Source organism: Rhizophagus irregularis, chromosome 1 (assembly GCF_026210795.1).
Source record: "Rhizophagus irregularis chromosome 1, complete sequence".
In the NCBI taxonomy this organism is placed as follows: Eukaryota; Fungi; Glomeromycota; class Glomeromycetes; order Glomerales; family Glomeraceae; genus Rhizophagus; species Rhizophagus irregularis.
Genome location: NC_089429.1, coordinates 6,195,403 through 6,221,880, shown reverse-complemented (window position 1 = coordinate 6,221,880; position 26,478 = coordinate 6,195,403). Strand labels below are relative to the sequence as shown.

The 26,478-nt window shown below is 27.7% G+C and overlaps 6 protein-coding genes across 6 annotated transcripts; 5 read left to right on the top strand and 1 right to left on the bottom strand.

The window, feature by feature from the left end:
* Window positions 1–6,340: 6,340 nt before the first annotated feature.
* OCT59_001295 (uncharacterized protein) lies at window positions 6,341–10,427 on the top strand (the record flags this gene model as incomplete). The annotated part of the gene is made up of 8 exons (XM_066139459.1): window positions 6,341–6,759; window positions 7,300–7,688; window positions 8,469–8,792; window positions 9,024–9,441; window positions 9,522–9,580; window positions 9,656–9,832; window positions 9,992–10,331; window positions 10,403–10,427. 8 exons carry the CDS (start codon window positions 6,341–6,343, stop codon window positions 10,425–10,427), a joined length of 2,151 nt encoding a protein of 716 aa, XP_065988861.1.
* A 7,380-nt stretch (window positions 10,428–17,807) lies between these two features.
* On the bottom strand, window positions 17,808–18,197 carry OCT59_001293 (uncharacterized protein; the record flags this gene model as incomplete). The annotated part of the gene is made up of 3 exons (XM_066139457.1): window positions 17,808–17,840; window positions 17,931–18,088; window positions 18,188–18,197. 3 exons carry the CDS (start codon window positions 18,195–18,197, stop codon window positions 17,808–17,810), a joined length of 201 nt encoding a protein of 66 aa, XP_065988859.1.
* Window positions 17,822–18,034, top strand: OCT59_001294 (uncharacterized protein; the record flags this gene model as incomplete). The annotated part of the gene is made up of 1 exon (XM_066139458.1): window positions 17,822–18,034. The coding sequence occupies one exon, from the start codon at window positions 17,822–17,824 to the stop codon at window positions 18,032–18,034; it is 213 nt and encodes a 70-aa protein (XP_065988860.1).
* Window positions 18,198–18,448: 251 nt separating the features above from the next.
* On the top strand, window positions 18,449–18,908 carry OCT59_001292 (uncharacterized protein; the record flags this gene model as incomplete). The annotated part of the gene is made up of 2 exons (XM_066139456.1): window positions 18,449–18,616; window positions 18,738–18,908. The coding sequence occupies 2 exons, from the start codon at window positions 18,449–18,451 to the stop codon at window positions 18,906–18,908; spliced, it is 339 nt and encodes a 112-aa protein (XP_065988858.1).
* Window positions 18,909–20,469: 1,561 nt separating this feature from the next.
* Window positions 20,470–21,519, top strand: OCT59_001291 (uncharacterized protein; the record flags this gene model as incomplete). Its single annotated transcript, XM_066139455.1, has 5 exons — window positions 20,470–20,488; window positions 20,824–20,841; window positions 20,935–21,077; window positions 21,394–21,401; window positions 21,480–21,519. 5 exons carry the CDS (start codon window positions 20,470–20,472, stop codon window positions 21,517–21,519), a joined length of 228 nt encoding a protein of 75 aa, XP_065988857.1.
* Window positions 21,520–22,764: 1,245 nt separating this feature from the next.
* OCT59_001290 (uncharacterized protein) lies at window positions 22,765–24,574 on the top strand. Its single transcript, XM_066139454.1, has one exon. It carries the CDS (start codon window positions 22,799–22,801, stop codon window positions 24,209–24,211), a length of 1,413 nt encoding a protein of 470 aa, XP_065988856.1. The 5' UTR covers window positions 22,765–22,798; the 3' UTR covers window positions 24,212–24,574.
* The last annotated feature ends 1,904 nt before the right edge of the window (window positions 24,575–26,478 follow it).

Sequence of the window (26,478 nt, the reverse complement as noted above, 5' to 3'; positions counted from 1 at the left end):
TTTATGTTATATTAATATACAATTTATTATCATTAATTATTACTTATTCTGAATTTCTTTTACAATTAATACAATTAATATAAGTAAATGATTTGTTCTTAAAGTTCATATTTTAAAGAAAATCTAAGGGACAAATTAGGACATAAGAAATCTATATGATTGATATCCAACAGAGTCATAATCAATTGTTGGTCTTCAATACCATTCCCTGATTGAGGTTTATGTTACAAAGATCTTACTGTACATTTCTTCTTCTATACGAAATTGTTGTAAACAAAGAAATTTTTTGAGGGAAACCATTCTTCATATATTTGTAAGTCCAGATTAATATAATGTATTGAATAAGCTATATTCAACTAATTTAACATTATTCCCTTTTTTGATCCATATTTCATTTACTATCAAAGTTTAGGAGTGGATTTTTGTGCTTTTTATTTCTTCAACATCTTCCTATGATCTAAAGGTATTTTCTATACAAAGACTTCTTGTGTTAGCTTTTATTTTTTTCCTTCATCAAATTTATCTATCAGTTTTATGCAAATATTAATCTAAATTTAATAATTCTGAATATTTATCCCTTGCACACCTTAATAGCTTGTCTGCATGAATAACATGGTGTAAAATTAAAATTTTTTGTTCAACATGAATTATGACATAACATTATATAGAAGATTTTATAATAATCATCAATAAAATGTACCAATGTCAGGTAAAGACAAGAGTGGTGGTGTTAAGAGAAAGGTAGATGCTAACAAAAAGGTGAGATTAAAAGGTTATAAGCAAGCTAAACAATAAATTCACTATTTATTTTTAACAGATCCTGAATATTAAAGATGTTCATAAAAGTGAAAATAACTCAATATTGCGACTATACTGACTTAACAATTAAATTCTCAATTTTTTTTTGTTTTCATGGCTTAAGTAACTGCAAGTTTATGAGCCATGATATTTACTAAAAAATCTGCTAATTTGCAAAAACCTTCAGAGGTAAAATCTTTAGTGGCTTGTCCTTCTTGTAGTACATATACATACATGTATGTGTATGTATTTGATATCAGTATTATTGTGAAGATGTGTCCATCAGTTCTTTATCATCATACTCTGTTTATATAACTAACTATAAACTACTAAAATCATAATTATTATTTTAAAATATTGTTAATTGTTTGCTGTAATTTCTTTATTTCCTAATTTCCTTGTTATTATTCTTATTTTCCTCATTTTTATTTTTGAAGATATGTTAGTTATTATTGCATGTATTTAAGAGCAAGTTTATTAATATAATCTTCTCTTATTGATGTCCACCAATTTGTGGAATTGCCTTATAATGACTTTCAAATAACTTTTAAACATATTTCTGTGTGAAAGTGGTCTATTAACTTTTATTAGAGCTCCATTTAGGTTAAAATAATAAGCTGTGATTTTACTACCATTACTTAATCTAGTATTAAAAATACCTTAAAGTAAGACTTGCTTTATTTTAAAAATAATTTTTTTTTATAATAATATTCTATGGTTTCACTAATTTTTTATTATAAAGCTCTTTAATATAACTTCATTTCTCATCATTAAATTGAAACCTTGATTTTTTTATATTTTAAAGACAAAAATATTCATTTTTATATTTTTGTTGAGCTTATATTTAATAATGTCTGATTTAGATAGTTAAGAGTTATAAAGGACTATCCAAAGAAATAAATATATTTAAATTTTTGAAGAAATTAAAATCATTGTTTTCCTCAACCACCACTGATTATTTTCTTTTTTTATCCTTAATTTTCTTATTGTTTATACCATTCCTTTTTGAATTTCATTATCTTCAAAAATTTTCTATATTACTCAGCCACCTCATCCAAATTCTTTTTTAAAATAAACTTTCATCTTTTAATTCTTCCAAAATCATTATTCCTCCTTTTTTCAATCTCCTTTTGCTTCTCTTATTATTCTGTTCTACTCCTAACTCATTCTTTACTTTTGTTTACTACTTTATTCATATATTCTATTTGATAACTTGGTTTATTATTTTTATTATTATATTGTCATATTCAAAATGAAACATGTTTTTCATTAAGCATTAAGAAAAAATAATGCAATCCTTCAATCTCTCTACTTTTACTTTATTATTACTGTGATCAATTCTATTATATCAATAAGAGTTAGTGAATATACTACATGAAAATCATGTTTTGTCGGTTTTGTTAATGTCGTTTGGCATTAAAGTGTTGTTTAAATAAGTTGTTAGTCCAGAATTCCATGAATACCACTTTATGATCAGTTGTATAAAATTCTGGATTGAAGTGATTACTAATATACAATACTGTTAACCATACATAATAATAAATATATAATTTACTAATTTAACAACTTTTTTGTTTCATAATTTTTTTCATATCATGTTTTTGTATCATATATTCAGTATATTGAGTATATTAAGCATATTGAGTATCCAAGTAAAAGGATTGATTCAATTTTGATTTTTCAATATCTTAAAGAATTAGAATCTTCATGTATATGATGTAAATAATCTTATGTGAACCACATACAAAAATTTTTTTTTAATTACTGCCCGGCAAACCACATACGAAAAAAAATTAATCACCACTAGCAAACCAAAAAAACTTCAAAATTACTGAAGGCTTTTAAGAGCTCTGACAGGTTTAAAAATTTTTTTAAATGGAGGTGATAAGCTATTGTCCTTACTTCAGTTAAAGATCACATCAGAATATAAATGCTGGTAAAGTGTGGATGTGTCCTTTCTGATTCTCCTTTCAACTCATTTATATATTTTCCAATCTGGTGTGAAGTAAGTGGTTGTTCCTTATTTGCTATAGTATTTTAATAATAGTATTAAAGCATTTTCTATAAAATAAGCCAAATGGATAAGGATTCATTCAATATAGCTATATACAGAGAAGATTCATGTTTTAGCATTTTATGTGAATTAATTCATGCTTTGAGGTGGTCTTTTTAGCATCCAAATTATAGGATCATTTTGTAAAGAATGTTATAAAAATTTGATAAAGGAGAATCTGAAAAATAAAGTTTACAAGTGACCATTGAGTAATTGCATTTGATGGACTATTTTAAGAATTTAATATTTCTTAACTATTCTGATTTTGAAATATATCTGCTCTAATTAAACTAATACAGTAAAATAATATTATAGTGTTCCAAATAATTCAAACTTGGGAATTGGTGGTACTAAGTAGCTCTATAAATTGCCTTGTGATTTCAGATCAGAATTCATCATGTTTATAGCTATGTAACCAATTTTTTCTAGTTGAATAATTTTTAATAATAAGTTTTAACTTTTAGTCATAATCTAAATATTTAAAAACACTGCAATCACGTGGGCGTTATGTTTAGACTACCCACATAAATTAACCATTTACAATTGTGTGACCACATCGTGCGCAAAAGTACCGATCTTGATATTTATGTATATATAACGCGTCAAAAATAATTACGCGTTTAGTCATTTTCTTTCTCCTTTTTCTTAAAAAAAAAATAAAAAAAGCGCAGTGAAAAAAACGAAAAAGAAACGAAAAGAAAGAAGAACTGAAAGAAGTAAACAAAAAAAAAAGAAGAAAAGAAAAAGAAGTTAGAAATAATTTAGAAAACGAAAAAGAAAACAAAAAAAAAAAGAAAAGGACCCACCTGTGTGTGAAACCGAAATGCCAAAGTGCCGAAGTAGCCGAAGAAAGAACTGGGACCTAAGAGGAAATAAGTTAGAACGAAGCGAAAACGAAAAAGAAAACAAATATAAACAAAAAAGAACCCACCTTAGAACCGAAATGTGGAACTGAATTGCCAAAGCGCCGAAGTTGTTGAAGAAAGAACCAGGACCTAAGAGGAAAAAAAGAGTTTGTTAGAACGAAAAGAACAAAAACGAAACAACAAAGAAACGAAAAAAAGGACATACCTTCGAACCGAAGAGCCGAAATGCCAAAGAACCGGGACCTAAGAACAGAGAAAAGTTAGAACGAAAAGAACGAAAACAAAGAAACGAAAACAACAAAGAAACGAAATAACAAAGAAACGAAAAAAAAGGACATACCTTCGAACCGAAGAGCTCTCTTACTACGTTTTATTTACAGGTATACATGTGGTTGATAATATTATGAGAGTAGTAAACTTACTTTATTAATTTAATTAATCACATGTATAAGTGGGTGAATCCGGATGGTGAGGTAGAGCTTTATCCTTCGAAGGAGTTTATTCCTGGTGATAAAGGTATGTATATTTTATCGAATGCATTGGTCTGGAGAATAGATAATCCCAGCTATCCGGTGGTATCTGTCAAAGAACCGGGACCTAAGAACAGAGAAAAGTTAGAATGAAACAAGATCGAAACAAGATCAAAAAAAATGAAACAAGATCGAAAAGAACGAAACAAGACCGAAAAGAACGAAAAAAAAGACGTACCTTCGTTCTATGAAAGGTGGACCGAAACGCTTAATCATGTTGATGGTGTTTATTATATGGTATTTGATCTCTTAATCAGCCTATTCTAAAGACGTTCAGAATTTTTTAATTTTCTTTCTCCAACATTTTCAACATTGCAGTTTGATTATCCCGATTCTCCGCGGTTAGTTCATAGATTAGATAATTAACCGAAGAGCCGAAATGCTAAGAACCAGGACCTAAAAAGAAACGAAATTAGAACGAAGTGAAAACGAAAAAAAAGAGAACGAAAAACAAGAACTCACCTTAAATTCCAAAGCGCCGAAATTGTCGAAGAGCCGAGAATGGAAACAATATTAAACTATTTCGTTAATATTAGGGAGTCTTCGTTAACCCGTAAAACAAAGAAAATTTTGGCGTATATTGTGTATTTGGTGCGGGATATTAAAGTAAGTACTTATTTTTAATCACTTCGAATAGTTCAATTAAATCAGATTTTTTTTTTTCCGTTTATGAAAAATTAACTTCCCCTCCCTTTCGTTTTTTTTTTTAAAAAAAAACACATTTTTTTTTCTCCCTCATCGGTCATTCATTTCGTTTAAAAAAAAATCCTTTTTTTTTTTAATTTTTTGTTTTTTTTTCGGTCCTTTCATTTTAACTTCCCCCCCCCTTTCGTTTTTTTTTTAAAAAAAAACACATTTTTTTCCTCCCTCATCGGTCATTCATTTCGTTTAAAAAAAAATCCTTTTTTTTTTTAATTTTTTGTTTTTTTTTCGGTCCTTTCATTTTAACTTCCCCCCCTTTCGTTTTTTTTTTAAAAAAAAACACATTTTTTTCCTCCCTCATCGGTCATTCATTTCGTTTAAAAAAAAATCCTTTTTTTTTAATTTTTTGTTTTTTTTTCGGTCCTTTCATTTTAACTTCCCCCCCCTTTCGTTTTTTTTTTAAAAAAAAATCCTTTTTTTTTAATTTTTTGTTTTTTTTCGGTCCTTTCATTTAAAAAAAAATTATTATTTTGTTTTTGTCCCCTCATCGGCCATTCCTTTTCGTTTAAAAAAAAAAACATTTTTTTTCCTCCCTTATCGGCTGTTCTTTTCGTTTTACAAAAAAAAATTTCCTTTTTTTTTAACTCCGTTTCTTTTTTATTTCATTTTTTCTTTAACAAATAAAAAAAAGAAACAATGAAAATGAAAAAAGACTCACCCGTGGGAACCGACCAAAACGGAAACTATATGCAGATTACAAGGTACTACTGTAATTGGGGGATCATTCGAGGGTTTTTTGGCCCGCTGATGAAATGCACCATTAAGACCTCTATATGGTAGGCCGTATCATGGAGGCAGGGTATGCACATAGCGAAAGCGCCGTGCTCCTATGTAATACTTGGGATCTTGTGGTATCGGAAGGTAGTGGTGATGTATCATTGGGTCATAGGCAGTTGGGTGCTAATGGCTGACGACCTAAGGGACACTCTAATGAGGTAGACCCCGCCGGAAGAGCTCAACCCACTTATTGCATTTTTGATTCTTAAGGTTGAAAATCTTGGTAACCTAAGTGTTCTGAGGCCAATTTTTATTTTAACAAAAATTGTTTGATTTCTATAAATGCAGTACTTACTTTAATTTATGTATCTTTTTTAGGATTATAAAGAATAAAGAAAAAAAGACCATTTATGCATTTTTTTTAGGATTATAAAGAAAAAAAAAACCATTTTAAATTCTAAATATGTAAAACAAAAAAATTAAGTTTATTAGTTATATTAATAAAGTTTAATTTTAAAATTTTTTTTATTTAATTATTAAATTTAAATATAAATAAAGTGGAATTTAAAAAAATCAAATTTTTAATATCATATATATATTATATATTAAATTTATTTAAATAAACCAAAAAAAATTACAATTTATATTAATTTAAACTTTAAAATATAAATAACATGAATAGTGAAATGCTTAGAGAACGTCAAAAAATACTTCAGGCTGATCGTCAACGAACTTATCGTGAGCGAAAAAGGAGAATTGAAAAAGAAAATACAGCATCATCAAAAAGAACAAAAGAAGTTACTGATGAAATTATTGAATTATTACCAATTCCAAAAGCACGTATTTATCCATGGATTTCTCTTGGATTACATCATCATACATTAGGTAATATGACTTATAAATGTAATGAGTGTGGAGCTATGATGTGGTTAGATGAAAGAATTAATAAATCAGTAAAATTACCAGTATTTAGTACTTGCTGTGCAAGAGGCAAAGTAATACTTCCTTTTCTTCAAGAATTACCATCACCTCTTAATACACTTCTTACTGGAACTGATCCACGCTCATGTACATTTAGACAAAATATTAGAATGTATAATTCTGCTTTATCTTTTACATCAATAGGAGCAAAAATTGACCAACAGATTACTGGTACCAGTGGTATTTATACTTTTCGTATTCATGGAGAAATGTATCATAGAATTGGTTCTTTATTACCCAATTCTGAAACCCAACCTCAATTTGCTCAAATATATATTTATGATACTGATCATGAAATACAAAATAGATTAAATATAATGCCTGGACTTGATCCTATGATTCTTGGAGAATTACAACAAATGTTACATGATATTAATCCATATGTTAATCAATTTCGTCAAGCTGGAAATTTGTTAAAACATAATCCTTCATTAGATTTAAAATTAGTAATTACTAATAATAGAACAAAGGATCCTCGACGTTATAATACTCCAAATGCATCAGAAGTTGCAGCTATTATGATAGGTAATGGACAAGAAATAGAACACCAAAATCGAGATATTGTATTGCAACCACATGAAGGTAATATAAAGCGAATTTCAGAACTACATTGTGCTTATACACCACTTCATTATGTTCTTATGTTTCCTAGAGGTGAAGATGGATGGCATCCTAAAATACCTATATATAATAAAAATGATAATATTTCTATACATGATAATAATAATGAAGTATTAGAAATTTATAGTGATAATGATGAAACAGATGAAAAATATGTTACTGCAATGAATTATTTTGCCTATCGACTTCAAATTGGTCGTTCTAATGAAGCAACAACTTTACATTATTTTGGTCGACTTTTTCAACAATGGATTGTTGATATGTATACAATAGTAGAACATACACGTCTTAATTATTTAAGATTTAATCAAAAACGAATACGTGCAGAATTATATAATGGAATTCAAGATGCAATGATTTCAGGTGATAGAACAACAAATGTAGGACAACGAATTATATTACCATCAAGTTTTACTGGAGGTCCTCGACAAATGCATAAATTATATCAAGATGCAATGGCTATTGTACGAGTATTTGGAAAACCTGATTTATTTATTACAATAACTTGCAATCCAAAATGGCCTGAAATTCAAAATGCTCTTCTTTTGGGTCAAACTGCACAAGATCGTCCTGATTTAATTAGTCGTATATTTAATATGAAATTAAAAGCAATATTTAATGATATTTTAAAAGAAGATATTTTTGGAAAAGTATTAGCTTATTTATATACAATAGAATTTCAAAAACGTGGATTACCACATGCTCATGTTCTTCTTATTCTTGCTCAAACTTATAAACCCAAAACTGTTGCAGATTATGATACAATTATATCAGCTGAAATTCCTAATAAAAATAGTAATCCTGATACATTTAACACTGTTAAGCAAACAATGATGCATGGACCATGTGGTATACTTAATTTAAATGCTCCATGTATGAAAGATGGAAAATGCTCTAAAAGATATCCACGAAATTTTCAGGAAAATACTATAGAAAATGAAGATGGTTATCCTATTTATAGACGAAGAAATGACAATCAAACTATAGAAGTAAATAAAATTAAGTTAGATAATCGTTGGGTAGTACCATATAATCCTTATCTTACAACCAAATATAATTGTCATATTAATGTGGAAATTTGTTCATCAATTACTGCTATAAAATATCTTTTTAAATATGTATACAAAGGTCATGATCGTGCTACTGTAGAAATTGTGAATGATGAAATAAATTTATATCTTGATGCTCGCTATATTTCAGCATCAGAAGCTTCATGGAGAATATTTCATTATCGTTTACATAATGAAAAACCTGATGTTATACAATTATGTGTTCATCTTCCAGGTCAACATATGGTATTATTTCAAGATGATGAACGGTTAGAAGATATAATTAGACGTTCTACTATAGAAAAATCTACTCTTACTGCATGGTTTGATGCTAACACTAAATATCCAAATGCAAAACAAACTACATATGCAGATTTTCCTATTCAATGGGTTTATAATAATCAAACTAAAATTTGGAAACCAAGACAAAGAGGTGATTCTATTGGTCGTATGAATTTTGTTCATCCTGCAGCAGGTGAACAATATTATTTAAGAATGTTACTTAATATTATTTGTGGTGCTACTTCTTTTGAAAATCTTCGTACAGTAAATGGAATTATTTATTCTTCTTTTAAAGAAGCATGTATTGCTTTAGGCTTATTGCAAAATGATGAAGAATGGGATCAATGTTTAAAGGAAGCTGAACAAATACAAACTGGAATACAATTACGTAAATTATTTGCTATTTTACTTTTATTTTGTGAAGTAACAAGACCTGAAGTACTTTGGGAGACACATATTTCTACTCTTAGTGATGATATTCTTTTCCAAGTTCGTCAAAATACTGGAAATATGACTCTAGAACTTACAGATGATATACGTAATAGAGCTCTTTATCATTTGCAATCTATTTTAAGTAAATATGGAAGAAATCTTAGTGAATTTCCAAATATGCCTATTCCAACTATTTCTCCTAATAATGAACAAAATACTAATCGTTTAATTAGAGAAGAACAACAATATGAAATTGAAGAACTTGCAAAATCTACTGAAGATAATTTTTCCCGTTTAAATATAGATCAGCAAGCTGCATTTAAAAAAATTATTACAGCTGTAGAAAATAATACTTCTGATATTTTTTTTGTGGATGGTCCAGGTGGAACTGGAAAGACCTTTTTATATAAGTAAGCATTTTTTATTTTAATTTACTAATTATTAATAATACAATACAATATATATATATACTAATAATAATATAATATAGTACTTTACTTGGAAAAGTTCGTTCAAATGGAGATATTGCTCTTGCTGTAGCTTCTTCAGGTATTGCTGCACTTCTTTTACCAGGTGGTCGAACAGCTCATTCCTGTTTTAAAATTCCTATTAATATCCATGAAGATTCTACCTGTTCTATAAAACATAATTCAGATTTAGCTTCACTTTTACAAATTGCAAAACTTATTATATGGGATGAAGCTCCAATGACACATAGATATGCATTTGAAGCTGTTGATAGAACATTAAAAGATCTTATGAAAGCTATAGATCCATTATTAGAAGAAAAACCATTTGGAGGTAAAGTTATAGTATTTGGAGGTGATTTTCGTCAAATACTTCCAGTAGTAATAAAAGGAAATCGTGAAGATATTGTAGGATCTTGCTTACGAAGATCAACTTTATGGACTCATGTAAAATTAATAACATTGAAGATTAATATGCGTTTATTTCGTACAGAAAATCAACCTGATGCTGCTGAACAAAAGGAATTTGCTGAATGGTTACTTAAAGTTGGAGAGGGACGTATCCCTACTATTAGAGGATTAGAAAATAATATTATTCGACTTCCTAATGATATTATTTTACCATCACAAAATATTAATGATCTTATTAATTTTATTTATTCTAATTTTACAACTCATTTTAATCCTCAATATTTGGTTGAACATGCTATACTTACTCCAAAAAATGTTGATGTTAATAATGTTAATACTATTATTATGGATCAGTTTCCTGGAGAAGCAGTTGAATATTATAGTGCTGATATAATTGAAGAACAAACAAATCCAGAACATCAGTATCCAATAGAATTTCTTAATTCTTTAACTATTGGAGGACTTCCTCCTCATAAATTATCATTAAAAATAGGATCTCCAATTATATTATTACGTAATCTTAATCCATCTGATGGTCTTTGTAATGGAACTAGATTAATTTGTCGTTCTTTTCAAAAGCATGTTATTGAAGCAGAAATTATTACTGGAAAACATGCTGGATTATATACTTTTATTCCACGTATTACTTTATCACCTTCAAATACTAATTTTCCTTTTACTCTTAAACGTCGTCAATTTCCAGTACAACCAGCATTTGCAATGACTATTAATAAATCCCAGGGACAATCATTAAATTGGGTTGGTTTGTATCTTCCAACTCCTGTATTTTCTCATGGGCAATTATATGTTGCATGTTCAAGAATAACATCAAGAAAAAATTTAAAAATTCTTATTATTAAACAATTAGGAGATAATGCAAATTTAATTAATTATACTTATAATGTTGTTTATCCAGAAATTTTTCAATAAAAATTTTTTATTATAATTTAATATAAATATATTTAAACATTAACTGTTAACGTAGTTAACAGGTGAATCCTAGTTGTAATATAGAAAATTTTGAATATCTATGCTAAGAGTACTATTAAGAATTCTAGTTATACTAAGAATATTTGTAATCTAACCTTTTAAACTATAATTTTTCTGATTTACCAATATTGCATTGTAATTAAATAATTTCTTTTTCATAAGTTTCTGATAACTTGTCTCGTAAAATTTCGTATTGGCTGGTTTTGTAAACTGAATTCTTGGATTATAATTTTTAGAAAGAGTTAGAGTTATGGTTATATTAGGTGGTTTGTATACTCAATCTTATAAAATGTTCTTAAATCTTTAATTATCCTTCCATATACACATTTCACATTCCAATTAATCTTATTAATTAATTCCTTTTTAAGAGTGATGTATAAATTAATTTTACTACGTAACAACATTATTAATAAACTTTAGTATTAATATTGTATAGTGAGACATCAGCTACATCCATAATGTAATTCAAAAAAAATCTGGCTGATTCCAATGGAATACTGAAAAAAATTAGCTAATCCAAATATTATTTTGATACTAAAAAAAAATTTTTCGTTTTGATACTTTGACTATTTGACATTTCTACTTAATGAAATACTAAAAAAATTTGTCTGATATTAAAAAAGAAATTTTTTTTTTTCTGGCCATAATTGAATATTAAATAATTTTTTAACTGATGATACTAAAAAAAATGTTTGTTCAATAGTATTCAATATATAATAATTATATTCTAAGAGAGAGCTTCGAGACAATATGCTTATTTTGAATTTATATCAGATATTTTCTTTTATGCCTTTGCTAGATTTAAGAGAAAACGTATTTTTTATATTTTTTTCAGTTTTGAAATCCAAATATTCAGAAATACAGTAGTTTTATATGTATCTGATAAGATTGAAGCAGTTAAACTTTAAAATAATTCAATTGAATTCTTGGGAAAAAAATGTATTTTTTTTATAATATTACAAGTATATATGTAAATGGAAATTTTTGGTCAGCAATTAGAAAGTTTGTTTATCAAATTTCATTATATATAACTGTTCAAATTTAAAAATTATTTAAAAATCATCTTGCTGGCCATCAATCTGATTGGTATGAAGAACCCACTGGTTGTCATTCTGATGATCCTACTGATATTTATTATCCAGGTCCTCATTGCTGCTGGTCAGGCTGATTGTATTGCTAGTTATTGTCATACTGATGATTTTGCGTTAGAATTAATTCTTTTGTAATTTTAGTTTATATTGATTTTATATTATATAGTTAAGATATTTGGGATTTGGATATTAAATATAGGAGTTTTTATAATTGTATCACAATAATATGCTATAACATTTACATTTAAACTTGCACTTTAAATAGTCTGGTTGGGTTCAGTATATATAACAAAATTCTTTTTAAACACAAATTATTTCTCTTTAAGAATTCATTATTATTTATCATATTATAATATGAATTCCCATTATAGTAATTATTAAGAACTGAATAATTATTGTGTGATCTTATTAACATAAAATTTTCAAATGTTTTTTGAATCTTTTTGGATATAATAAAGGTTATTTGGTAACAATTATCATCAGATTCCAAAGGCTAAATAGTTGTCTTAACTACTTGATTCACTTGATACACTAAGTTTTTTAATGAATTTGTGAACTAAAATAGTATCTTGATATCTTGATTTAGTTCTGGTTGTAAAAACCTTTTTCTAATATTTTAAAGATATTTTCAATTAATTATTTCTTTTTTGATATCTACAAAAAAGGATTCAAGCTATTATGGTAATACTTTACAACTAATTTTCCTACACAGCAATATTTAGGAGCTTTAGCTTTCTTTATTATTATTAAGTCATGTAAAATGTTGATAGCCACCAAAATGGCATCCAATTTGTGAGGATTCTTATAATAAATATAATAAATATATAATGATTTTCATTTTCATTTGGAATAGCTTCTTGAAGGTTGTTAAATCCTTATTATGTTGTCAAATATAATAAAAGTAATTTGTTACCAGAATGAACTAAAACTTCAAGTTCTTAAGTTATTGTAAGTTATTATTTTCTTTAAATTGTTGGTCTATATTCTGATAACTTTGTAATTATTGATTGGCTGATTTCACTTTGTGGAATTCCTTCTCCAATTAACTAATTGTTTTTCTAGAGTATCTTTATCTGGAAATTATTCACCATAATTCATATTTTGTTTTTGCTGCTTCTTTTGCCAATACAAAATTAGGTTTCTTTTGTGTAATTAATAATACTATTTTCAAAAATGACCAGTTGTTTTTCATAACATGGGTCCTTTTGTTTTTATTATCTTTATTATTAATGTATTATTATTTAATTAAGAATCAAAGTTAATTGTCCTTTTGTTTAAACAACCCTTGAAAGACCATTTACCAGATGTAATAACAACCTCACAATTATAAATTTTCTAATATTGAACATAAATGACAATGTAGTTAAAATTTATAGGTTGAATATATCAGATAACTGAAGTTCTAACTTATTATTCTTAAGGGTTAAAATAGAAGGTTGATTTCATTACAAATTCTTCACTGCTAATACTTTTTTTTCCTTAAATAAATAACTTTTTAAACTTCATTAAAATTATTAAATATATCTGTGAGTGTGTTAATTGCTGAGAGATTATAATATGGCTGCAATTGGTGTGCTTATTATATAATAGAATCTCATGTAAAAAATAACAACTATGGCTGAATATTTTTTATCTTAAACAATTTTTTCATATCTTGTAGCCATTACTGTAATACATTGTGTTTTTAGCTAACATTTCTAACTGTAACACATAAATATTTTTCACTTTTAAAATATCTTTGTCATATATTGTCATAGCATATTTTTTTCTCCATTTATAATTACTATGGTTCCGTATATGTAAACTTGCATATTTCTTGGAAAGTGAAGTATGTACAAAATCCTTATCACTTGGATTAATTGACAGATATGAATTAACATGTGCTTTTTGGGTATTTTCATCTTGTTTACACTCTCTCAGTTGTTGTTTGGTATAACTATTATAAAGTTTATAATCAATTAGTAGCTAACCAAGCCTTTACTAGCTAACCAAGCCAAAAGTATTGAACCACATGATTATCATTACATAAATTGCACATAGCTACAGACCTCTAATAATATTCAAATATATATTTTTTTTAATGCCAAACTTAGTGAATTTGAATGGCCTCTTGAAAGGTGATTATAGTGAATGAAGTATTAAAGATATTCTTGACCATCCTAAGACAATTATACATAATATTATTGAAATATAAAACAGAACATCAAGTTTCAAATACTCCTAGGTCTGGTATACCACCAAGAGAAATGTTAGATATCTTGTAAAAATCATTAAAGAGGATAGACAACAATCTTTAGAAATTATAGAAAATTCAATGAGGCATCAATAACTTCAGTAAGTTCTAGTACTATAAAGTGAACCCTACATGCTGAAGGCTTTTATGGTCATGCTGGTAGAAAAAAGTTAGAATGGTGTCATTATTGGATTCTGAGTGGGATACAATAATATGGAATCATTTTTTATTGTTCCAAAATGATGCTTATAATTGCTGGTTTGCTCATGAAAATATGATGTAAGTTGTAATTTCTACAGTTAAATCAGGAAATCAAGGTTTGGGTGTTTTACAAAAAATAAGATTGGACCTTTAATTCAAGTATCTAGCAAAATAATGGGTTCTATATATCGAGATTTTAAAAAATAATCTACTGCCTTTTATTAATGAGTTGATTTGGAAAATATGCTCCACATCCAAAAAACCTTGATTAATGGTTGTTCTGGAGGAAATTGAACTAGGAATTTTAGAAAATTTAGTAAAAAGTATAATAGATAGCAATGGTTATCCAACTAAATATTAATTTTTTAATAAAAAATTTGTAAACTTTGTGATAATTTTAAAGTGATCCAATACTTTTGACTGGGATTATGAGTTCATTGAATTTTTGCTAAAGTATACTAATTTTTCTTGTTACTTATCATTTACAAATTTTTCAAATGTGAATGAACAAATTTTTGAAAAAGCTACTAATATATGCACAATATGCACAATATGGCTTAGACATATAATATGGCTTAGTGTAGTATGACAGAATAAGCATAATATAGTTGTTTAACATATTATACTTTAAGCATATTATGAGCTTATGGCTTAGCATAGGCTTAGTATAATGTGAGAACTGGACAGTACTAGATTGATAGGTTTGTTCAAATATTATTAGAGAATTTTAGAAACTCAGTAAAATAAAAAATGACCTCTGACTTTATTAAAAAAAGGAAATGATTCTAATAAATAAATTTTAACTTTATAAAAAGATTTTATAGAATCTAAGAAAGATTTATGGAATCATTAGAACCATTTTAAGATGACTTTGCTATTAGAGTTATTTAATTTAATGGTTATAAAAATGTAAAAAAATTTTTGAAAACTCCAACTGAATAAATTAGTTTTTATTCCGAAGAAACCCAGACACGTGATTATTTTTCTGAAGAATTTATTATAGGGATAATAAATGAATAAATTTATATAAAAATAATAAACATCAAAAATTATTGCCAGTCAAAACCCATTAGCTTTTGAGGTTTCTGTTTCTATTGACCCAATTAGTAGTCCTATTGGATTTCAGAACCCAACTTGTAATTTCAAGTTGATGCAATATAATCTAGTTTGATTTTAACAAGCTTGGCCTCAAGTTGGACTGAACCAGATTAATAACACTAGGCTTAGCATAATATGGCTTAAAAAATATGGCTTAGAAGTTCCTATTTTTAGAAGAACGATTCTTACAGTACTTTAGAACATATGAAAAATCACGAGTTATTGTAAACATTTTAATTACTAACTAGCTGTCACCCGTTGCTTCGCACCGGGACCAATGAGTTTTTTTAAATTTAATATGGTAATAATTAGGTAACAAAAAATATGTATTAAATTATATTTATAATATTAGAATGATATAAATAATAAATTATTTTTAAATAATGTAGCTATTTATATTAATGATTTGATGTTTGAGTGTAGAGTGAAATTCGGATGAATTAGGAATTGTGAAAAAATAATTATCAATAAAAATTGATTAATTTTTTAGAAGTATTTTGAAAAAACTTTAATATTATGAAAATACTACAAATATTTTTATTAATTAATTATAAATTTTATAATTATCTCTTATTATTTTATATTACGTCAATTTTAAACTTATAATCAACTTAGGAAAAATATTTGAACAATTAAATATTAGAAATCTGCTCATTTCATTTATTATTATTCTTTTGATACTCATTTTTATTCGATAAATTATCAATTTAACTAAACCATTTGAATTAAATTTTTTATTCAAAAATCTGGTGATTATTTAGAGAATTTCGGATATGGATTTGGTTATAATAGTCTATTATTAAATCAAGAATTTCTTTAATTAATTAATTATAAAATATTGTAAAAATATCAATTTTTTTTTGATTTTTATGAATTTGAAAATCAAACTATTTATCCAGCGTTCAATTTAATTGAAAATCTTAATCATCTTTCTACATGTTATTATAAAAAAAATTGAAAGAAAAAAAAATTAAAAATAAATTTGGGGGAAGAAAAAGGATAAAGAAAGAATCGGTTCAAAAAAAGGAAAATTTTCAAAAAAAAAGGAATCTGAAAAAAAATAAGTACCGAAAAATATTTTTCAGTTTGGGAAAAAAAATTAAACCTAAACGGGAAAGAATGAGAAAAAACAAAATTTTTCGGTTTGAAAGAAAAAAACTAAACCGAAAGAAGAAAGGGAAAAAATTTTTTTTTCAGTTTGAAAAAAAACGAAAAATTTAAAATTAATAATCAAAAAAAAAATTCCGATTAAGGTAAAATTTTATTAACTGAAATTGTATTTGATTGGAATAAATAGATCAGGTGGAGGCATGTCACGGGTTTTAATTATATGGCATGGGATTTCAAGTTACACAATTCAAATTATTATCAGTTATGCAGAGACGTCAGACAAATTTTTTTTGTTATATAGTTTTTTTAGATATATAGATTTATCAAAAATTTATTATAGATTTAATTACAAAATATCTATATAATTAAAAACAATCTCACTAAAAAAAATTCGTTAATATCAAAAAAAATTTTCACAAATTTATTAGTCAGAAACAATATCATTGACTAAAAAAAATCTCACTAAAACATCGAAAAAGCCGTAGGACATAGTTCTATAGTCTTGACCCAAACCAAAAAAAAAGAATAAACTAAATTTTTTGGGTTAAAAAAAATTTGATAAACAAAGCAAAAAGTTAAGTTAACCAAAAGAAACAATAATGATAAAAAGAGAGAAAAAAATTAATAAAAAAAAAGACTAAAAAGGTAGTTAAGGTAAAAACTGAAAAATAAAAAAAAATTATTATTGGTTCGTGGTAACTAAGAGAGCGGAAATGACCGCAAATAAATGCAATTAATAAGAAAAATTATACTTTTTTTTGTTAGTATTAATCCATCAGAATAAAAAAAATCAAGTTAAAATTTTAATTAACTGGAAATGTATTAGTTTAAAGATAGTCAGTTAATTAATTACGAACGCAAGAATATCACACTTTTCAATGTTACACAATTCAAGTTATTTATACAGGGTAATCTAAATATGACAAATAGATTTTAATTAGATAGATTATCACATAATGTCATAATCTAATAAACCATTAGTTACAACAAATCTAAATAAATTGTGTAATAAATTGTGTAAAATAATGATGTCAATAAAAGAAAAGATTTTATTTTTATTTTTATAATATAGATAAGAAGGGCGATATCAAAGAATTCTCTGACACTCTACAAACTGACTTACCTGAAAACAAGACCGCGGAAGTACGTGCCAGAAATCCAGATAGCGTCAACATCTAGCACCTCTGGAATGGATGAACCTCCTCAAACTGACGAACAAACAGTTGCAAAACCTGAGCCTGTGGTCAATTCCAATCCCGAACCTTCTCAGACGCCCGAAAAAGGTAAAGAAGTCGTACCTCAACAGGATTCACGCCTACAATCATCCCAGCCAGAGCGCATTGCGAAGGGCGTCTCAGAAAAAGGGAAATCGCCCTCGGTGGGGACACCGATAGGTTCGTAACTATCCAGGACGAAAATAAGCGCAACACACTAGCGCGGTAGGATGAAACCGAACCTGTGAATGAGCGAAAAAATTTGAAGATGACCCCCGAGGATATATGGATATGACTGTACGAGAAAGACTGATCTGGAATGGAAAAAAAGTTGGCAGCACCTTCGACCATCAAAAAAATGTGGAAGCGTTCAATTGATCGCCTCTTCACCACATCATACCATTCTCCTCGAGTATGCTAATGAGTGCGACGAGGGTAAGCACGTCCATTTTGCCTACCAGCCTGCATAAATATTTTTCGAATTGAAGTTTTATCTACACACTATAACCCTGTACTGGTATAATCTAGGTCACAATTGCGGACATGGTATTAGGTTATATCGATAGAATTAGATTGTTGAAGACCATAAGCTTCATTCGGGAATGAGCCCTGATGAACTTGCATCTAAATTACTTGAACTTCTAACAGACAGAGTGAAAAGAGTACAGAATCGGGAAGGAGGTGCGGTGAATGTATGTCAAGTTTCGCAAGAAGAGAGTATTGAAAAATTGGTTCGGCGTATTGTTCAGGACAATCTTAGTGAAATGGAAGTAAAAGCAATACGCAAAGTCTTAGTTGAATCAGCCTACCTCAAGTGCTAGTTCTGCCTCATCACGCCTCTCCAGACTTCGAAGAGAATTACGATATATATATATATATATATATATCAAGCTTAACGCTTCAGAAAAAATAACTTATGCTACGTTAGATCCTAATACAACCCGTGTAGCTAATGAAAACCAAAAAGAGGAGCGCTTACGTCGCAAAATGAGGGCATTAATTAATTATCCAGACCATTTTGCGTTAGAATCGGTTAAGGAAAGATGGCTACGATGTATCTAGCAAACCTGATTTACAGGCTCTTGCTGGGAGCGTAACTGGCTATGTGAAACATCGAGTGCATTTAGTTCAATGGAAAAAAAATAGCTAAACAGTTACTTAAATGGATACAAGATGCAATTTCATCTGGGCAGTTAAAAGATCCCGGTACGCCTGGTTGCCCTGGTATTAAATGTTTCCACGCATTTCTAAATAAGTACGATTTACTCCCTCAATATTTACGAAATATAGGAGCTGTATGCAGTGGTAACACATGGAGCTACAAATTTGTCGAACGCTATAACTATTGCATCCGAAGCTTTAAGGCATTGTCCTAGAAACAATACCTCTCCTGCGCAAAATTACGCTATTGTCAATTATCGCAGAAGAGGGGTACCTTATGTTCAAGCGAAACCAATCAAACTCTTTGACAAAAACTAATCACGACCACATTTCCGCATTAAAGGAAATTTTTAGTCAGTTAGTATTAACAATTTGGATTTAACGAAGAGACGATAAAGAGACGTTCACTTATGCAATGGTACAGTCATCGTTGAACCAGAGCGGTGATCATCATCTCGGAAGATTTTTTTTGCTGAGCCACAAATTGTGTAACTTCCGTGCGATATATTAATTGCATATAATCAAAAACCATACCTCTATCTTTTTTCCCATACAAACAAACACAAGAGGAATGTGAAAATGCTTTGTTGCGACACGGGGCCTACTCTATAAGTTAATATTAACGTCAAAAGCATATGTTACGAAGGGCTGAGGACTTCGCAATTTCCGAGATCTACACGAGTTATCCAACTTTGAGTCTTGCAGGGGAGATCGCTAAACTAAAAGAAATCAAGTTTCCAATTTCATGAACCTTCAAGCATCATATGGTAATGATAATCATCTTCCTTATCTTCGGCGTTCGGTCTTTTTATTTTTGGCGGACTACAGTAATGAGATATAAAGTGCCAATAACTGTAGAAGTTCAGTCAACCTTCCCGCGAAAAAATAAGGTGCGTATACGAACATGTTATTTTAATAGAAAAATGTTTCGAAGCTTCTTTGCATCCATACAAATGAAAATCCATTCATTATGGACCTTTATATTTAGGAAAAACAAAATGCCAGTAATCCTACTTAATTGTCTTACTGTTCCTAGTGATTTGGTCGGGAATATCGGGTTCAACATATCGTTATAGTTAGGATTGACGACAAGGAACCTATTCATTTACTCCGAAAGGAAATTAAAAAAGCATATGCGCCCCTATTTGATAATATTCCGATTACTAAATTCGGTTAACTATACACAGTGTTAAAGCAATACTTACGAGCCTAAATGGAAAGCGTTGAACCTAATGTCTAAGATTTCCGAATGTTTTTCCAAGGACATACCTGAAAAGGACATTCATGTTATAGTCTATCTAGATATCCCAACATCCGCACCTGATCGTTAGGAATATTTTGGTCTTTTGTATACTATAAACCAGCTTCCAGCAAAAAAATAAAGCATTGATACTGTTCTTGATGAATACTCGATAAATGTCGTGTGATGATGCAATGTCTGTGCGACATAAAATCCCTAGAAATGCTTCTATTCCACATCGGTCAATCACTCCGAACGTAACACATTTTTATCTGAGCCAAATAGCCTATAAAAGCACTGTCTGAAACTAATACGCCTGCTTCAACTACTGCTACTGGAAATGACGAGCTCACGTTAGCGGACTTGACAACGATGACTTGGAAATAATGTGAAAGCAGAAGGTTAGTGGCCGTGACTTTCTCGACTTTGGTCCAAGAAGTCCGCGGAATATCAAACGCTGCGTAATGGTGTGAAGAAGAGGGCGAGGATAGAGGGTTATCGATCGAAAAATAATCGAGCTTTGCATGATGAATTCGTAGTCTCGAATTAGTAATACTGTTGATCATATTTGAAAAGACTTAAACCCTTCACAGGGTAATTTAACGCATCCAATAGTGCATTATGTTCTAATACACTGAATTCTTCTGACCGAGAAAAGGCGTGAAACATACATTTTTCCTTGTCCAGATAAATTAGAGATTTGGGATGTTGATGAAGATGACTCTGATGATAATTACGACATTTCAGGCATCAGAGATGGACACGATTTCATAGCTTGTTATGGTAGAATGCTTGGGATAAACTTTTTCAGGCCCGGTCGGCTCGTTATCGTATATAATTCTTAGGTTATTTACCCAGCTTCTTCCTTCATCGCCATCATCATCTAAACCTAGTGAAATTCTCGGTAATTCAAAATCTTATTATTACATGTTCTTTTCTTAAAAAATATCGAACGTGATTACAGTTAACTTTAGCAAGCCTGTTATGTGGAAATACCGTATACATTTATATTCTAAGATTTAATATCAAACCTACACGACTTTAATGGAAATCAGGCGGAAAACTTTAGTTATATTATTAATATGTCATATCTACCCAATAAAGAGTTAATTTTACTATAAACCTAACGCGTTAAGAGTAATAAAGTGTCATAAGTAAATAAAATAATTTAATTAAATTCATGTAGATAATAGATACACGATTAAAAATATTTAAAAAATCCTTTCGATTAGTGTTGCATACCGTATTATTTGTAATAGAGTTGAAAGATAGCCGTATGTCGTAATTTTCCAGAACGAACTTTCAGATTGCATCGTGATATTGTGGATTTGAAGCAATACTATAGTTATCTGCAATTTGCGAAATTATGGATAACGTTATTGTGAGTTGCAGATTATCGATCCCATCTTTCATTTCTAATAATCATAATATAAATAAATAATAATTTTATAAAATTAGTATGACATAGTATTTCAGCTTCTTGAACTAAGAAAGTGGGTAGGTTATCATTTCATTTTTTTTTCATTTTTTTTTCTTTTGTTAGTCGATTTTTCCTTAGCAATTAGCGTTATTGATAATTAAATACTTATTATTCATCTGAGGTGTGCAAATAAAAAATTAAAAAATTCTATTATCGTAATTTAGTAATTTACTATTATATTACTTTTAAATTTTATCGCCGTTTTCAAAATGGTTGATGCTGTTATGTTTGGATGAAAAAAAATGAAAACCGAAAACCGGATGAAAACCGGATGAAAACCGGGACGAATAATGAACGAAAACTAGACGAATATTGGTATTCAAATATTTAATCATAAATAAATAGCATCAATCATTTTGAAAACGGCTGTAATATTCCTTAAAATGATCGTGCATGATTATAAATTTGAGGATTTTTCATTATAATAATTTATTAACATGTTATTAGCATGTTTATCGTATTTTTTTTAAAAAAAAATACTAGAAATTAAAAATTTAGAAATGTTACATTCATAAAATAGTAATAGGATTTTCATATGTAATATTTTCAACAACATAATTGTGTAACATTGGTTTCACTTGAATTTTCGTCCATGATGGTTACATGTAGATTTATCTGTAATCTTAAGCGTTGATATAATGCGAACAGAAAAAAATAATCGAATAATAAAAAGCATTAGCTTTTATTGAACATTACTTATAAATTAATAATTTTATTTGAATTTTTACATTGTGTAAAAAACATTGAAATATTTTTACTGCGGCAACATAATCAACATTTCCGAGCAAACCGCCTATCATCACTATTTATAAAGTTAATTAAAAAAAATATAACAGGATAACAGGAGGAAGATTATTTTGATCTGCAAATTAATTTTAGTAACACCAATTAATACCATTTGAACACAAACAACATTAATTTGTACAATTGTAGTTAACAGGCAAATTAAATGAATATTTATTAGTAATTTGTTTGTAGCACGATTACTAATGGCGTAAAGGCGTAAATGCCAACTCACATTTGGGAATAAAAATTTTGGACACATTTTCTTTTTTACTACTAATTATTAAAATGGCCTCTCGACTTCCTGCTGATTGTCTTAAAGAAATTTTGGAGTATTTAGAGAAAGATAAATTCTCTTTACATTCATGCTTATTAGTTAATCGACTTTGGTGTAAAATATCTGTTAGAATATTGTGGAGGAATATTTGGACTATTAACCTTGTTGGTTATGAACATCGATTGAAAGTGGAAAAATCAATTCTTAATATGTTGATTATTTGCCTTCCTAATAAATCAAAAAAATATTTACGTCAGAAGGGAATCCTTAATTCAAGTCAAATCTCAAGAACTTCATTGTTTGATTATGCATCATTTTGTAAAGTTCTTTCAGTTCATGGAATTGTTCGAATGATTGCTGATGTCTTTAAAAGTCAAAGATATCTTGAAGAAGAAATTATGAAGATGTTTATGAAAAAAATTCCTTTGAAAAAATTATATTATTATACCAATAATTCCAACACTATAAATTTATCATTTTTACATTATCCTAAAGCAAAAGATTGTTTAAAAAAACTTTCAAAATTAAGTTGTAATTCCAATGTTAAATTCTCATTTTTTCATAAATTATCTCAAATAAGTTTCAATATTCAATCATTAACAATAGAATTTAAAAAATCAATTTCAAGTGATTTAAATGATTTAATTTCTTCACAAAATAATTTAAAATGTTTATCATTAAGATTAAAACATGATATTACAGATATGAAAACAGATATCATACCTTCATTAACAAATCATTCAAATACCTTAATTAAATTAAAATTAGAATATTATCAGAATGGGCCATTATCATTTATTACTAATTTCATAAATTTACAAGAACTTGTTTTAACGTTTCGGAATAGAGATTATTTTCATGAACTCAGTGATAAGTTACAGAATGTTATTTTGCCTCAATTACAAATTTTAAAATTTTTATGTGCATATCCAGAAAGTGATGTAATAATTAAATTCTTAGAAAATAATGGAAAAAATTTAAAAGAATTTTATATTAGTTGTGAAAATTCTGATGATTCGATTAATTTAGCTATAGCTAAATTTTGTCAAAATCTTCAATTATTGTCTATTTTATTTGGTAAGATTGAAACATTAAATTTAATTCTTAAAAATTGTCAACAATTAGAAAGTATTGGGACTCGACATGATAACGACCTGTTAAAAGAAAAAGATCTTTTGGAATCTTTGGCAAAATATTCACCAAAAAATTTTTATAGGTTAAAGTTATTTTATAATTCAAGTTCAAAATTAACTCCAGAAGATTTAGAAGAATTTTTTATTAATTGGAAAAATCGTGTACCACAAAGACCGTTTTCTTTTATTTTTAGGGGATGTAAAAATAGTTTAGAGGCTAAAGAAGGAAATATGGAAGTGATAGAAAAATATAAAAAGCTTGGTATTATTCATAAATTTTTGAAACTATAAATACTACATATTTAAGAAATAAGTTATTAAGTTTCATTTGATTATTAAGGTATAAGCTATTAATAATTGTCAAATCGATGACAGTATATATTTAATATAACTATAAAACGACGAACAGTATATTATTCATAAACTTTCTGTATAGTTCTAGTATGTATATAAAGTATCCCTCCCATCTAAAGTTATATACGAACGCTATACGTAAATGAGAGGGGAATAGTTAGTATATTTAACTTATGGTATAATTTTCTTTAGTATACTACAGTACCCAGAAATTGTATAGAATGTACAATACTATTTGAAAATTCCATACTTATTTTTTTTATTTAATAAAATTCAATAAATAACTTATAACCAGAAAGTATCTACAATAATTGGATCATTCAATTATTGAACTCAATGATTTTTTTTATTAATTAAATTATTAGCCATTGTACCATGTGTATCTTGCAAATTGAAAGGTAAAATAATAAGATTATAAAGGTACTTATTTTTACCGTAGGTGATATCACCTGATTAAATTTTTTTTTGTTTATTTGTTTATCAGATAACGGATAACCTTTTTTTGACATTCCTCCAATCAAAGAAAAGAAGCACAAGAAGACCCAAAAAGAAACCCAAATAAAATCCAAGAAAAGACCCAAGGAAGAAATCCAAAAGAAACCCAATGAAACTCAAGAAGAAATCACCCAAGTAAGTATCTTTGGTTCATTTCAATCTCAATTATTTTTGATTTCAGTGGTGGTGGTTATCAAGAGTCTGTAAAATCTCATGAACCATAATATGATGTAACGAGATTATAGATTTTTCCATTCATAATAAATGTATTTTAGATTATAATAAAATTTCAATTAATTAAAACTATATATAAATTCACTCAAATTAAAAATTTTTTTATACAAAATTTTTTACGTGTGATTTATTACGGTGAAATCACCTGATTTTAATAAATTTGTATGTGGGTGAATCCATTTCACACGGACAACGGTCTTGTATTTATACAATAATACAATAATGTATTATGGTGTAACATTAATTTAAGTTATTCGGTAAATTATTTAGTTGATAAATTAAAAACTATCGAACTATCGAGTATCAATATTCACACTTTAAAAACCTAAATTAATGTTGATGTTACAAAATTATCGTTTTTGAACAATCTTAAATTAAATCATTATCGCCATCTTCAGAATGACGGCATCATATTAAGTATATTAGTAAAAAGAATTAATATTATGATGAATAAAAATAAAATACTAGGGAACGGAAACCATTATTAAGTTCGAAGTGCTGTTAAGGTTTTATTGGGGGTCTTCACAAAAAACGTGATTGAGATTGAGATTGAGATTTCATATAGAATTTTCAATCTTAATATGTTAGTAAGATTGAAATTCTATACTAAATTTCAATCTCAATCTCAATCACGTTTTTTGTGAAGACCCCCATTGTTGACGTGTCGGACGGACATCCGGACTTCGGACTAATAAAATGTATTAATGATTTAATTGCCGATCCGCATGTGATGAATAGAAAAATTACCGCAAATTTGAAATCTGCGTTTCCCATTGAATTTTTATTAAAAGGACTTTGAGATTTGATTTTTTTTATCCAAATGTTTAATGTGATTCTTATAAAACTCAAAATCTTAAAAATCCATCTATAAATTGAACAAGTCAAAATTACATATGAAATCTGCGTTTCCCCCATAGATAAGTCGATCAATTTTTAATCAAATTATTTAAAATTTTTGTTGAAAAAACCTTGAGGTTATATCTTTTTTATTCAAGTATTTAATATTACTAAACATTGCTAATTAGTCAAAATTTGGCAATATTTTGAATAAATTTGCGCCACTTTTTTTTGCCTTATAAAAGTACCGGCTAGAAGCCTCAAATTTTATATTTACATACTTTTACATATGTATTAATATATTCTTTAAAACAAAATTAATTGAAAAAATACGGATTTTATTTTATATTTGATTTAATGACTTCAAAAACCTGTAAAAACTACCTAATTTTAAGCAATTATTGATTTTTTTGCGATTTTTTCAAATTTTTCAGTTTTCTAAGTTAAATAACTCCGCGGAAATTAATTTTGATGCTTAAAATGATCTGCACCGCCCACATGCGGACTAGCAATTAATTATACAAAAAAAATTAAAAAAATTGAAAATTTTGCAACAACGAAACATACATCAAGAAACCTAAACCCTTTAATTAAATCCTGATCCCATTTTTTTTAAAAAAGTAAGAAAGTTATAAATT